This window comes from Oncorhynchus tshawytscha, linkage group LG25 (genome assembly GCF_018296145.1).
Source record: "Oncorhynchus tshawytscha isolate Ot180627B linkage group LG25, Otsh_v2.0, whole genome shotgun sequence".
In the NCBI taxonomy this organism is placed as follows: Eukaryota; Metazoa; Chordata; class Actinopteri; order Salmoniformes; family Salmonidae; genus Oncorhynchus; species Oncorhynchus tshawytscha.
The window spans coordinates 35,534,805-35,547,192 of record NC_056453.1 but is presented as its reverse complement, the minus strand read 5'-3'; the positions used below and the strand labels follow the sequence as shown (position 1 = coordinate 35,547,192).

The window sequence follows — 12,388 nt, the reverse complement described above, 5'->3', positions numbered from 1 at the left end:
TTTGCATTGGAGTCCAAAAATATGCCTGTAGCAATATGTAAAAATATATATCATAGTAATTCAGAAAGTGCGTTGATTTAATTAGAAAACATATAATTGTGTCTATAAAAATACCGTGATTATACGTTCAAATGATATATGTACTAGATGAGCACACATCTACTGATAATACTCTGGCATGTCTGTGGTGCCTACATTTCACAAATCAAAAGGTCCTTGAAAAGGTCAAAGCCGGATCGAAGGTTAAAGTGCGCATCGCTAAAAACCTGAAAACAAAAGTTAGTTATAAATGATGATCGCGTTTGGGGAGGTGCTGCCTTCATATTCATACCTGAACACATTTCCTGGAAATAAAGCACACAAAAAAACACATTTCTGGGATTCAGCGTGATATAAGAGGTGTAGCGTGAGTTTGCGTGATCGATGTCAATTACATGTGTCTCATGGTGAATGCGTGAGAGTTAGCAGCCCTAGTTATACACAAATGCAAACGTTAACTTCATGCACGAAATTAAAATGCCTACTATAACTCAGCATTTGAGTGAGATCAATGGACCAAAATATTCTTGTGATAGGTAACATTTTAATGCAGGTTAACCAGGTAAAATCCAAATGTGCAAATCCCTGTAGGTCCCTAGGACCAGGATTGAAAACCCTAATATACTGAACATAAATATAAACGCAACGTGCATCAATTTCAGTTCATATAAGGAAACCAGTCAATTGAAATAAATTCATTAGGCCCTAATATATGAATTTCACATTACTGGAAATATAGATATTGTTCTGTTTGTGAAAGGTAACTTAAAGAAGGTAGGGGCGTGGATCAGAAAACCAGTCAGTATCTGGTGTGACCATTTGCAGCACATCACATCTCCTTCACCTAGAGTTGTTCAGGTTGTTGATTGTGGCCTGTGCAATGTTGTCCCAAATCCTCTTCAATGGCTGTGCGAAATTGCTGGATATTGGCGGGAACTGGAATATGCTCATGCACGTCCATCCAGAGCATCCCATACATGTTCAATGGGTGACATGTCTGGTGAGTATGCAGACCATTGAAATTTAAAGGTAAATCAAACACAACCTCAAAAGCTAGCTAATGAGGTGAGGCATGCAGGACACTTAAGGCTGATGAGTAAGTGTCACACATCCCAATATTTTCAGCTTCCTGGAACTGTGTAAAGATCCTTGCGACATGGGGCTGAGCATTATGATGCGGAAACATGAGGTGATGGCGGCAGATTAATGGTACGACAATGGGCCTCAGGATCTCGTCACGGTATCTCTGTACATTCAAATTGCCATCGATAAAATGCAATTCTGTTTGTTGTGCGTAGCTTATAGGTGCCCCTACCATAACCCCACTGTCCCCATGAGACACTATGTTCACAACGTTGACATCAGCAAACCTCTCGCCAGCAAAACTCCATTTCCGGCAACAGCTCTGGTGGTCATTACTGCAATCAGCATGCCAATTGCACACTCACTCAAAACTTGAAACATCTGTGGCATTGTGTTGTGTGACAAAACTGCACATTTTAGTGGCCTTTTTTGTCCCCAGCACAAGGTGCACCTGTGTAATGATCATGCTGTTTAATCAGCTTCTTAATATGCCTCACCTGTCAGGTGGATGGATTATCTTGTCAAAGGAGAAATGCTCACTAACAGGGATGTAAACAAATTTGTGCTCAACATTTGAGAGAAATAAGCTTTTTGTGCAGATTGGACAATTTCGGGGATCTTTTATTTCAGCTCATGAAACATGGGACCAACACTTTACATGTTGCATTTATATTGTTATTCAGTGCATAAGTAATCAAAACGTATTAAAGACATCACTCCAATACATACAAGTCTAAATTCGCATTTCCTTTGAGTCGATGACAGATGGATATAGACAGGTTGGATATATACAAATGTTCAACGTCCACACAAGTCTTACATTGGACCCAGTATAAAAATGAACATGCAGTGGTGGGTCAGGGCAGTATTTGGCATAACAGTTTCTTCATGACCTTACAGGCACTTAAAAAATATATTGCCTGTATAGTGTTCAGATTTAGCACAGCCCCATCTGAGCTTAAATATTTAACCTTAGAGAAATTATGTAAAGTGATATTTCCCTAAATCTAGTCCCCAAATTTTTTTAAGTAGCCATTAAACAGCATTTTGTGTCACCTCAATCCAATGCCACTAGCAAAAGCATTTATTGATATATAATATATTTGAAGAAAGCGCAAATTACAAGAAAACGTGAAGTGAAAAAAATAATCAAACTACAGGTTGTAGCTACACTAAAAGACTTAGGAGTTAGAAATCTTTTACATCTTAAGGTGAATTATAAACAAGGTACTATTTGAGCTCAAATAATGCCTATTGTCTTACAGCTTGACCTTAGAAATTGACCCGACGGCCAGCATTGACATGATACTAACCCATCACATTCAATTTGACCTGCTTACATGCACTGGAACATCCTTTGAAATATCTAGAAGTGAATGATTGTATGCCAGTGTTGAGCCAAACCAAGTACCTCTTTTACAGAGAGGGTAGGTCCCCAAAAATGTGATGGTAGCTCCCATTCCAGTGCTATTTATTGTGTCAAAGAGACGAGTCCATACAGTACGCTAACAGAGTAGACCCAGCACAGTCAGATGCACCAGTAGGTCACTGTCACATTGCAGAAGGTAGATGTATTAAATGGCTGACTCTTTATTTTCTCCTTGCGTGTCAAGTTGCTCTCTCTTCTCATTTGCTTTAGGCTATAATCAGAAGCATTCTCAGCATTTTTCCGTTTCACTCCGATTGGCTTTCACATTTCGGGTTGCTGTTCAGCAGGAAGCGTCGGCCGTGGCTCCGGCGACTCGTAGCGTTGGAAGTTCCGCTTCCTTATTTTCTCAGGAGCTTTCCTCCAGAGAACGACCTCCTAGTAATAGAGAAGAATTACATCAACACTAGTCACAGTGATCCTCTCATAGGTTATTGTAAATGTGCATACTGAGATGAGACGATCGCTTTCAATAATACTATAGGCCTACTTCCTCGTTTTGAGTTCAAACTACTGTAATATTTAACTTCTGTAATATTTTGCTGCCACAGATATACACTACATGACCAAAAGTATGTGGACACCATCAAACATCTCATTCCAAAATCATATGCATTAATATGGAGTTGGTCCCCCTTTGCTGCTACAACAGCCTCCACTCTTCTGGGAAGGTTTTCCACTAGATGTTGAAAGATTGCTGCGTGGACTTACATTCAGCCACAAGAACATTAGTGAGGTCGGCACTGACGTTAGGCGATTAGGCCTGGCTCACAGTCCGCATTCCAATTCATCCCAAAGGTGTTTGATGGGGTTGAGGTCAGGGCTCTGTTCAGGCCAGTAAAGGTCTTCCACTCCGATCTCGACAAGCCATTTCTGTATGGACCTCGCTAGGTGCACGGGGGCATTGTCATGCTGAAACAGGAAAGGTCCTTCCCCAAACTGTTGCCACAAAGTTGGAAGCACAGAATCGTATGCTGCAGCGTTAACATTTCCATTCACTGGAACTAAGGGGCCGAACCATGAAAAACAACCCCAAACCATTATTCCTCATCCACCAAACTTTACAGTTGGGCACTATGCATTGGGGCAGGTAGCATTCTCCTGGCATCCGCGAAATCCAGATTAGTTTGTTGGACTGCCAGATGGCAAAGTGTGATTCATGGTGGCGAGCTTTACACCACTCCAAATAAAGAAAAACCCTTGAATGAGTAGGTGTGTCCAAACTTCTGTCTGGTACTGTATGTAGTGTATCTGCAGTCTTGGAACAATAACAACAGACTGGTAAATAGAGGTTGGCTTTGATGTTCTGTACCTGCTGTTTGAAGTATCTCCTGTCCTCCTCATCCACCAGCACTAGGTTGAGGAAGTACCGCACAGAGAACTTCTTGTTGACATCCCTCATGGTGGCTGTCAGGTCGTAGCCAGCCAAAAACAGACGGATGGGAATGGACTCTCCTAAGAGTGAAAGAACAGGCATGAAGAGGATTGTGAAACAAGTTCCATGGCAAGAAGAGACAGATGTACACTACAAGTCCTGAAAACATTAAACTGCTTTGGTGGGGCGGAATAACAAAATAAAATAGATATTGAAATAAAAATCATAATATTGGGACAAATCAACACCATATTGTGCTGTGCATACCTTTCACAGGGGCGCCATCCATTATGTCATACTTGGCAACAGTGTCCGTCTCTGTAGTTGTGCTAGGCCCTGCGAAGGAATATCACATGACCAAATACATACATTTCACAATGTTCTTAAAGCAAACGCAGAGATTACAGGGAAGTTTTAGGTTTTCACTAAATTTGAAATCTGAAGAATCTGAATCATTTAAAATAAAAATGTTATTTAAAAGAGTAACATCTTATGCCGTTTTAAGTGAACTTTCCCTTTAAGTAAACCTCATCTCACCTATTCCAGTCATCTCCTTCTTTATCAACTGAAGTTCCATGTGCTGGATTTTGATTCTCACCAGAAGGAAATAGATTTTACCCACAATGACATCTTTCAAGTGGTATCTGAGAAGACAGTTGAGGTCAGGTCAAGTTATACATTTATAATAACGTATATATAAATTCTAATCATTTATTTAATTTATGACTTCTGAATCTGAAACCGATTTTGACATGTATTTGCTACTGTGCTATGGTTTGAATGCATGAATGTCTTATAGTTATATATATATATATATATATCTTACTTGGACTTGTTGTATTCAAACTCTATGTGTAGACAGTCTTCAATGCCAACTTCCATTTTAATGGAATTATTCACATCAGGGTAAGTAGCCAGCTGATGGACAATGAGCTCATACTCTTTCACCAGATCAGACAGTCTCCTCATTACTGTCACTTTGAGGAAATATCTACAGGAAATAACAAAAGGAGAGTTATGGATTGTTTACAACAATGCAAATGACATTAAACCGACACACTGCTTATATTCATAAGGTGGATGCAGCAATGACAACAAGAAGCCATCTGATACAGTTTCACTGATCATCTCAAGCTGTGCCAATAGAAAAGGACGATGCAGAGGACATCTGGTTATGACAGAGTTGTGCGCGAACCTCAGTCGGACATTGGTTCCAACGTAAGATTCATAGGGCTTCTCCACCTGCGTGAACTCAAAGTCGTAGCTTCGGTTCTGGGTCAACTCCCCTGGCAGGGCAAGCTCCTTCACCAGGTTAACAAACTCATGTGTGTTGCTTTTATCACTGAAGAGCTCTGAAAGAAATACACCACATGTTTAAACACCTCTGTTAGGTTCATCACATCATCACAAACAGGAACCTCACATTTCCAATAAGCACATCCGTTGTAACAAGGGAAACATTTATTTTAACAAAAGTATAAATAGAGGAGTCCTAAATCTATTAACCTAGATTGTCCTGTATTAGATTTTAACTCTTATCCTATGATCAGACATTCAGATATTAATATGTTATTTGTAGGCTTCCCCAAACTTCCTCAGTCAGTTTGACAACATTGAAACAACACTTCGTCATGGTTGAGGAATCCTCACAGAAACACTTTGCCACCAGACCAGAGTGTGTGCTGTGGAGTGTGGACAACTGCGGTTTTCACATGACAAGCACATGCTTTGCTAAGCGGTTTAGCATAAATGAGACTGATACAACACTTGGTTTGTGAACCAATGAACATTGCATGGTTGGTGTTTGAGGTGGGCGCTGCTGTTAGGTTACAATGTCAAAATATAAATTTACACAAACTCACCAATCTGCCCAACAAACTCAATTCGAATCCCCTGGTGTTCTAGTCTCTTGCCCGTCTGCCTCACATTGAGATTCACCTTACGAGAAAACACAAACAAGTTATGGGGTATTGGCATAGGACACAGTAGGTATGTTTCCATTAGCTTGATAACATTCAGAAAGTTTGCATTAAAAAAAAAATAGATGCGACAATTGCCTGCTAAGGTGCGTTTCCATTTAACTATCTAGACGATAAAAACACATGGACGTAATGACATCACACCTAAAGAAAACCTAGTGTTGAATAAAAATGAAGTGTTTCCATTAGCCATTTACGCAAATAACCTAAGAAATTGGCGACAGTCTGTAGCCAATGCCCTCCCACCTATCTGTTCCATGTCTCAAGTAGCCCCGGGAAAACCTGCATGGATAGAATGAAATAATTGGCAAATATTTGCCATATTCTAATAATTCTTGTGTCAACATATCACCATGGCCCGTGCCATGTTGAAACTTCAACTGTAATAATTATTGGACGGTGAAACTCGCCAACCAACCAGAAAAGCAACGCAAAGCAATTCAGGCATTCCTGAAAGTCAGGACAATCACTGTCCTGCAAAACAACATCACTTTTCTAGTTGAACATTTTTATTTGAAAGTAGTAGGCATTTAGAATGAAATGTGGGATGGCACTTTAGAGTTACGCGATGAGGTCACGTGCCTTCAAAATGATTTGTTGCAATAAAGAAATGTCATGTCAAGTGTGTGTGTGTGTGCGCAACACTCACCTTCCCAGAGACAGATTCTCCATCATAAAAAAGGTAGTTCTTCTCCACTTTTCCATCCTCTGTTTTGAGTTCTGCGGTCTTCCTAGTCTCTGCGTCATTGAGTAGGACATCAATTTCACACACAGGACCAAATAAACCACCCAGGAAACTCTGAAACACAGGAAGACTTAATAAGTATACAATCATCTCAAAAAAGGCACATACAATCGTACAACGTTACACAGGCACAGAATCGGCTATCCTGACGTTAACACAGTCAACATTTCTAGTAGTTTTGACTGGACTGAGCACTCCGCGTACCCTCGATAAAGATGGAGGATTGTTCATGCATTGGGTGCAAACTGACGGTTTTCCGAGCTGACGATTGTATACCAGCCATGTCCAACTCTGATTTTGAGATGGAGTTACGTCAGGATGCCACTGGGCTGCTTAGCAAAGCCAGGAGAAGAGGAATGCAGGGAAAGGGATACGGAAAGGTGGATTTCGAGGGAGGAATGGGGGAAGAAAATTAGAAGGAAGTAGGTTGAATAGAATGAAGCAGAGGTTGAGTGTGAATCTGTTGAACGTTGGCGGAAAAGAGGGAGATGGTGTATCGAAGAAGATTGGGGTCAAGTACAAACAGAGTGAACTGTGACCCCAGAGTTCTGGAGGTGAAATGGAAGTGAATGAGGGAGATTTAAGTTAGGTGGAAGGTGTGGTGAGGAGTGCAGAGCCTGAGCCTTACATTGATGGGCATGGTTATGATGAAGACCAGTTTGGTCCAGTGGGAGTGAGATTTTAAGAAAGTGGAGCCAGGCCTTTTGACTGATTCACTACATGGAACAGATAGTTCCACACAAAAAAAGTGTGTGGTATCAGGTTAGGTGGAATATATGTTGGTTGCTGTTGAGTTGTTGAAGGTAACCCGAAGAGGTGATGTTTGCTTGTCGTGTGACTAACATCTGCCTCATGCAGCACAACACATTTCCTTCGCATAGAGTTGATCAGGCTTTTGATTGTGGCTTGGGGAATGTTGTCCCACACCTATTCAATGGCTGTGCGAAGTTGCTGGATATTGAAGGGAACTGGAACACACAGTCATAAACGTCAATCTAGTGCATCCCAAAATGCTCAATGGGTGCAGTGCATTCAGTCCTCTTGAGTTTTTTCCACCTTTTGTTACAATACAGCCTTATTCTAAAATTGATTAAATTGTTTTCTCCCTCGTCAATCTACGCATAATGACATAGCAAAACAGGTTTTTAGAAATGTTAGTACATTTATTAATAATACAAATTTAGAAACAATACATTTACATAAGTATTCAGACCCTTTATTCAGTACTTTGTTGAAGCACCTTTGGCAGCAATTACAGCTGAGTCTTGGGTAGGACGCTAAAACCTTGTGTTTGGGGAGTTACTCCCATTCTTCTCTGCAGAGCCTCTCAAGCTCTGTCAGGTTGGATGGGGAGTGTCGCTGCACAGCTATTTTCAGGTCTCTCCAGAGATGTTCAATTGGGTTCAAGTCTGGGCTCTTGCTGGGCGACTGAAGGTCATTCAGCGACTTGTCCCGAGGCCACTCCTGCTTTGTCTTGGCTTTGTGTTTAGGGTCGTTGTCCTGTTGGAAGGTGAACCAGTCTGATGTCCTGTGCGCTCTGGAGCAGGTTTCATCAATGATCTTCTCTGTACTTTGCTCTGTTCATCTTTCCCTCGATCCTGACTAGTCTCCCAGCCCCTGCCGCTGAAAAACATCCCCACAGCATGACCACCATGCTTCACCGTAGGGATGGTGCCAGGTTTCTTCCAAACGTGACGCTTGGCATTCAGGCCAAAGAGTTCAATCTTGGTTTCATCAGACCAGAGAATCAGAGCCTGATTGGTGGAGTGCTGCAGAGATCGTTGTCCTTCTGGAAGATTCTCCCATCTCCACAGAGGAACCCTGAAGCTTTGTCAGAGTGACCATCGGGTTCTTGGTCACCTCCCTGACCAAGGCCCTTCTCCCCCGATTGCTCAGTTTGGCCATGCGGCCAGCTCTAGCTGAAGTCTAAGTGGTTCCAAACTTCTTCCATTTAAGAATGGAGAAGGCCACTGTATCCTTGGGGACCTTCAATTTTTTGGTACCCTTCCCCAGATCTATGCCTCGACACAATCCTGTCTCGGAGCTCTACGGACAATTCCTTTGACCTCATGGCTTGGTTTTTGCTCTGACATGCACTGTCAAGTGTGGGACCTTATATAAACAGGTATGTGCCTTACCAAATCATGTCCAATCAATTCAATTTACCACTGGTGGACTCCCATTTGTAGAAACATCAAGGATGATCAATGGAAATAGGATGCACCTGAGCTCAATTTCAAGACTCATAGCAAAGGGTCTGAATACTTGTGTAAATAAGGTCATTTCTAAAAACTTGTTTTCGTTTTGTCATTATGGGGTAGTGTGTGTAGATTGAGGAAAATGTTTTCTTTAATGCATTTTAGAATAAGGCTGTAACGTAACAAAATGTGGTAAATGTCAAGGTGTCTGAATGCACTTTGACATTTGCACTGCATGTCTGGTAGTGAGAATGCAGGCCATGTGAAACATGTGATCTCTGTGTACTCAAATTGCCGACGATAAAAATGGATGTGTTAGTTGTCCGTGGCTTATGCCTTCCCATACCATAACCCCACGGCCACCATGGGGCACTCTTCACAGTTGACATCAGCAAACAGCTCGAAGACATGTACGCTGTGAAGACACTGGTAAATGTCTTCACTGACATTTTCAACCTCTCTCTGACCAAGTCTGTAATACCAACATGTTTCAAGCAGACCATCATAGTCCCTGTGCCCAAGAAAGTGAAAGTAACCTGCCTTAATGACTACCACCCTGTGGCACTCACTTCGGTAGCCATGAAGTGCTTTGAAAGGCTGGTCATGGCTCATCAACACCATCATCCCGGAAAACCTAGATCCACTACAATTCGCATACTGCCTAAACAGCAAGACAAAGGAGATTATCGTGGACTACAGGAAAAGGAGGGCCGAACATGCCCCCATTCACATCGACAGGGCTGTAGTGGAGCAGGTCGAGAGTTAAGTTCCTTGGTGTCCACATCACCAACAAACTTTAGAGGTTCAAACACACCAAGAAAGTCACACCAAAAACTCTGGCATGGGTCCCCAGATCCTCAAAAAGTTATACAGCTGCACCATTGAGAGCATCCTCACTGGTTGCATCACCGCCTGGTATGGCAACTGCTCGACATCCAACCGTAAGGCGCTACAGAGTGTAGTGCGTACAGCCTAGTACATCACAGCTTCTACCCCCAAGCTAAAGAACTGATGAACAATTAATCAAATGGCAAAAAAGACTAATTGCATTGACACCCTTCTCCCTTTGTTTTTATACTGCTGCTACTCGCGGTTTATTATCTATGCATAGTCATTTTACACCTGCCTACATATACAAATGATCTCGACTAACCTGTATATAGCCTCATTGTTTTTGTGTTACTTTTTTTTACTTTATTTTGTAAATATTTTCTTAATCCTATTTTCTTAAAACTGCATTGTTGGTTACGGGCTTGCTTGTAAGTAAGCATTTCACGGTAAGGTCTACACCTACACAGTAAGGTGTGTCTGCCATCTGCCTGGTACAGTTGAAACCTGGGATTCATCCGTTAGGAGCACACTTCACCAGCGTGCTAGTGGCCATCAAATGTGAGCGTTTGCCTACTGGAGTCGGTTACGACGCCGAACTCCAGTCAGGTCAAGATACGATCCTGGTGAGGACAAGCATGCAGATGAGCTTCCCTGAGATGATTTCTGACAGTTTGTGCAGAAATTCTTTGGTTGTGCAAACGCAGTTTCTAACGATCCCGCAGATGAAAAGGTCAGATGTGGAGGTCCTGGGCTGGCGTGGTTACATGTGGTCTGCCAAATTCTCTAAAACAACATTGGAGGCAGCTTATGGTATGGAGATGAGCATTAAATTATCTGGCAACAGCTCTGGTGGACATTCTTGCAGTCAGCATGCCAATTGCATGCCCTCTCAAAACTTGAGAAATCAACTTTAGAGTGGCCTTTTGACCCCAGCACAAGGCACACCTATGTAATGATCATGCTGTTTAATCAGCTTCTTGATGTCACACCTTTCAGGTGGATGGATTATCTTGGCAAAGGAGAAATCCTCTATAACATGGATGTGCACATTTGAGAGAAATATTCATTTTGGGAGTATGGAACATTTCTGGGATTTCTTTTTCAGCTCATGAAACATGGCACCAACCCTTTACATGTTGCATTTATATTTTTGTTCAGTATAGATCTGTGCCAGCACAGAGGGATCAATTATATAACTGCTACATTAGCAAATTGCCGCCAACTAAAACGTGTTAGTTATCTAGCTACAGCTGGAAGAACACAGTGGGCCTCCGACCCCTGTCTGTGTTGATACCGAACCTAACGTCGTTATGCTAGGCTAGCTATCCGTTAGCCAAGCTAGCTAACGAATTAGGGAAAAAAACGAAACAAATGGTCAGAATGACAGCTTTAGCACATCTCTTTATGTATGTGTTGCTACTTCTTTCATTTTGAACTCACCATTTCAGCTGTTTAAACTGCTGTGACAGCTAGCTAGCCTCCGTGTTGCTAATTCCTGTGTCGATACACAAAACAGAGAAGCAGTATATCTGTGAATACAGAAGCAATGGCAACACATACATTTCAAAATAAAAGTCCAACGTCTAGAGATGTAATTTTTTTTAGTCCACTGCTGCTGCAAATTTTCACATTCACTGTTTGCAGATGATTGAGTACTTTTCTGAAGGTTTTTGCAAAATCTCTATTGTCTACAGTAACTTTCTTTAGAAGAGGCAGTTTATCGGTAATATCTTTTAACTTTGATATAGCAGCACGTTGTGTATCAAGCCAGCGTTACTTGGGGTGCATTTATAGCATTTATAAATTCACACTGGTTATCCACTGCAATTTCAGAGCACTCTCGTTTGAGTGTGCCTGAGCGCAGAATAACTGATGAATTTACTAACCCACAACAATCTTTTAATATGACCAGTGTCAGTAAACTTCGGCAACAAAACGCAATTAAATTGTTGCCAGCAGCACAGTTAGTCACCAACAGTGGCGATTTTAGCATGTAAATCTCAGTGCCAGCAAAGCCACTACGCAATACAACACTAAACAATACATTAATTGCACTATAACGTTGACAAACGGTGTCCACAAACTGTTAGGACCAACATAAAGCTGTCCCAACAGCAGAGCTTTCTTTTCAGTATGATGGAGTGAAATCTTACCCCGCTACACCTGGCTATCAGCAGAGACTTGTCTGGCAGCAAAACGGTTAATTCAGCCTTATTTACTGCCTTCTTAAAAAACATAGCTGATATTGCTGAATTGCTTAAACTAATGTGGGTTCTACTGACAATTGAGATGTACAAATATGGCATAAAGGAGGATGAGGCCATCCATAATTTCAATTAAGAAATTCATGAGCGAGATAAGACGGATGTAGTCATTAACTATTTGTTCAGCACTTTTGAAATGTAAAGTGACAGAATTCAGAACATGGGCTGTTTTTACGGTATTCTCCCTGTACACCAAGTCAGAACTATAGGATAAATAAAGGGGGCATAAAAGCAGACAATGTAAGTTCTTACAATATTAGATCATGACATATCTCTAAAACAGGCTATAGGCTACATGTGCACCACCAAGTCAGAACAGTAGGCTAAGTTATGAGTGGGAAAGGGACCAAATTATTAGGGGAAGGCACGTGGGCAACTAACAGCTTACTCCACAACATTCACTTAGTATTACTTTCTTGGCTACAGTATACATATCTCCCTGGCATAT

At 41.6% G+C, this 12,388-nt stretch overlaps 1 protein-coding gene across 1 annotated transcript; it reads right to left on the bottom strand.

The window, feature by feature from the left end:
* Nucleotides 1-1,725: 1,725 nt before the first annotated feature.
* LOC112224661 (vacuolar protein sorting-associated protein 26A) lies at nucleotides 1,726-11,228 on the bottom strand. The gene is made up of 9 exons (XM_024388350.2): nucleotides 11,117-11,228; nucleotides 6,552-6,701; nucleotides 5,786-5,861; nucleotides 5,119-5,275; nucleotides 4,750-4,914; nucleotides 4,461-4,567; nucleotides 4,191-4,259; nucleotides 3,861-4,003; nucleotides 1,726-2,926 (listed from the first exon to the last, which is right to left on the bottom strand). The coding sequence occupies exons 1-9, from the start codon at nucleotides 11,117-11,119 to the stop codon at nucleotides 2,813-2,815; spliced, it is 984 nt and encodes a 327-aa protein (XP_024244118.1). The 5' UTR covers nucleotides 11,120-11,228; the 3' UTR covers nucleotides 1,726-2,812.
* Between the last annotated feature and the right edge of the window lie 1,160 nt (nucleotides 11,229-12,388).

What these genes read in the sequence shown, in the direction of transcription:
- LOC112224661 (XM_024388350.2), bottom strand. An exon ending in GGAACCAATGTCCGACTGAG is followed by an intron (nt 4,915 to 5,118) that starts GTTCGCGCACAA and finishes TATTTCCTGTAG; the next exon opens with ATATTTCCTCAAAGTGACAG. An exon ending in GGATGGCGCCCCTGTGAAAG is followed by an intron (nt 4,004 to 4,190) that starts GTATGCACAGCA and finishes TTTCACTCTTAG; the next exon opens with GAGAGTCCATTCCCATCCGT.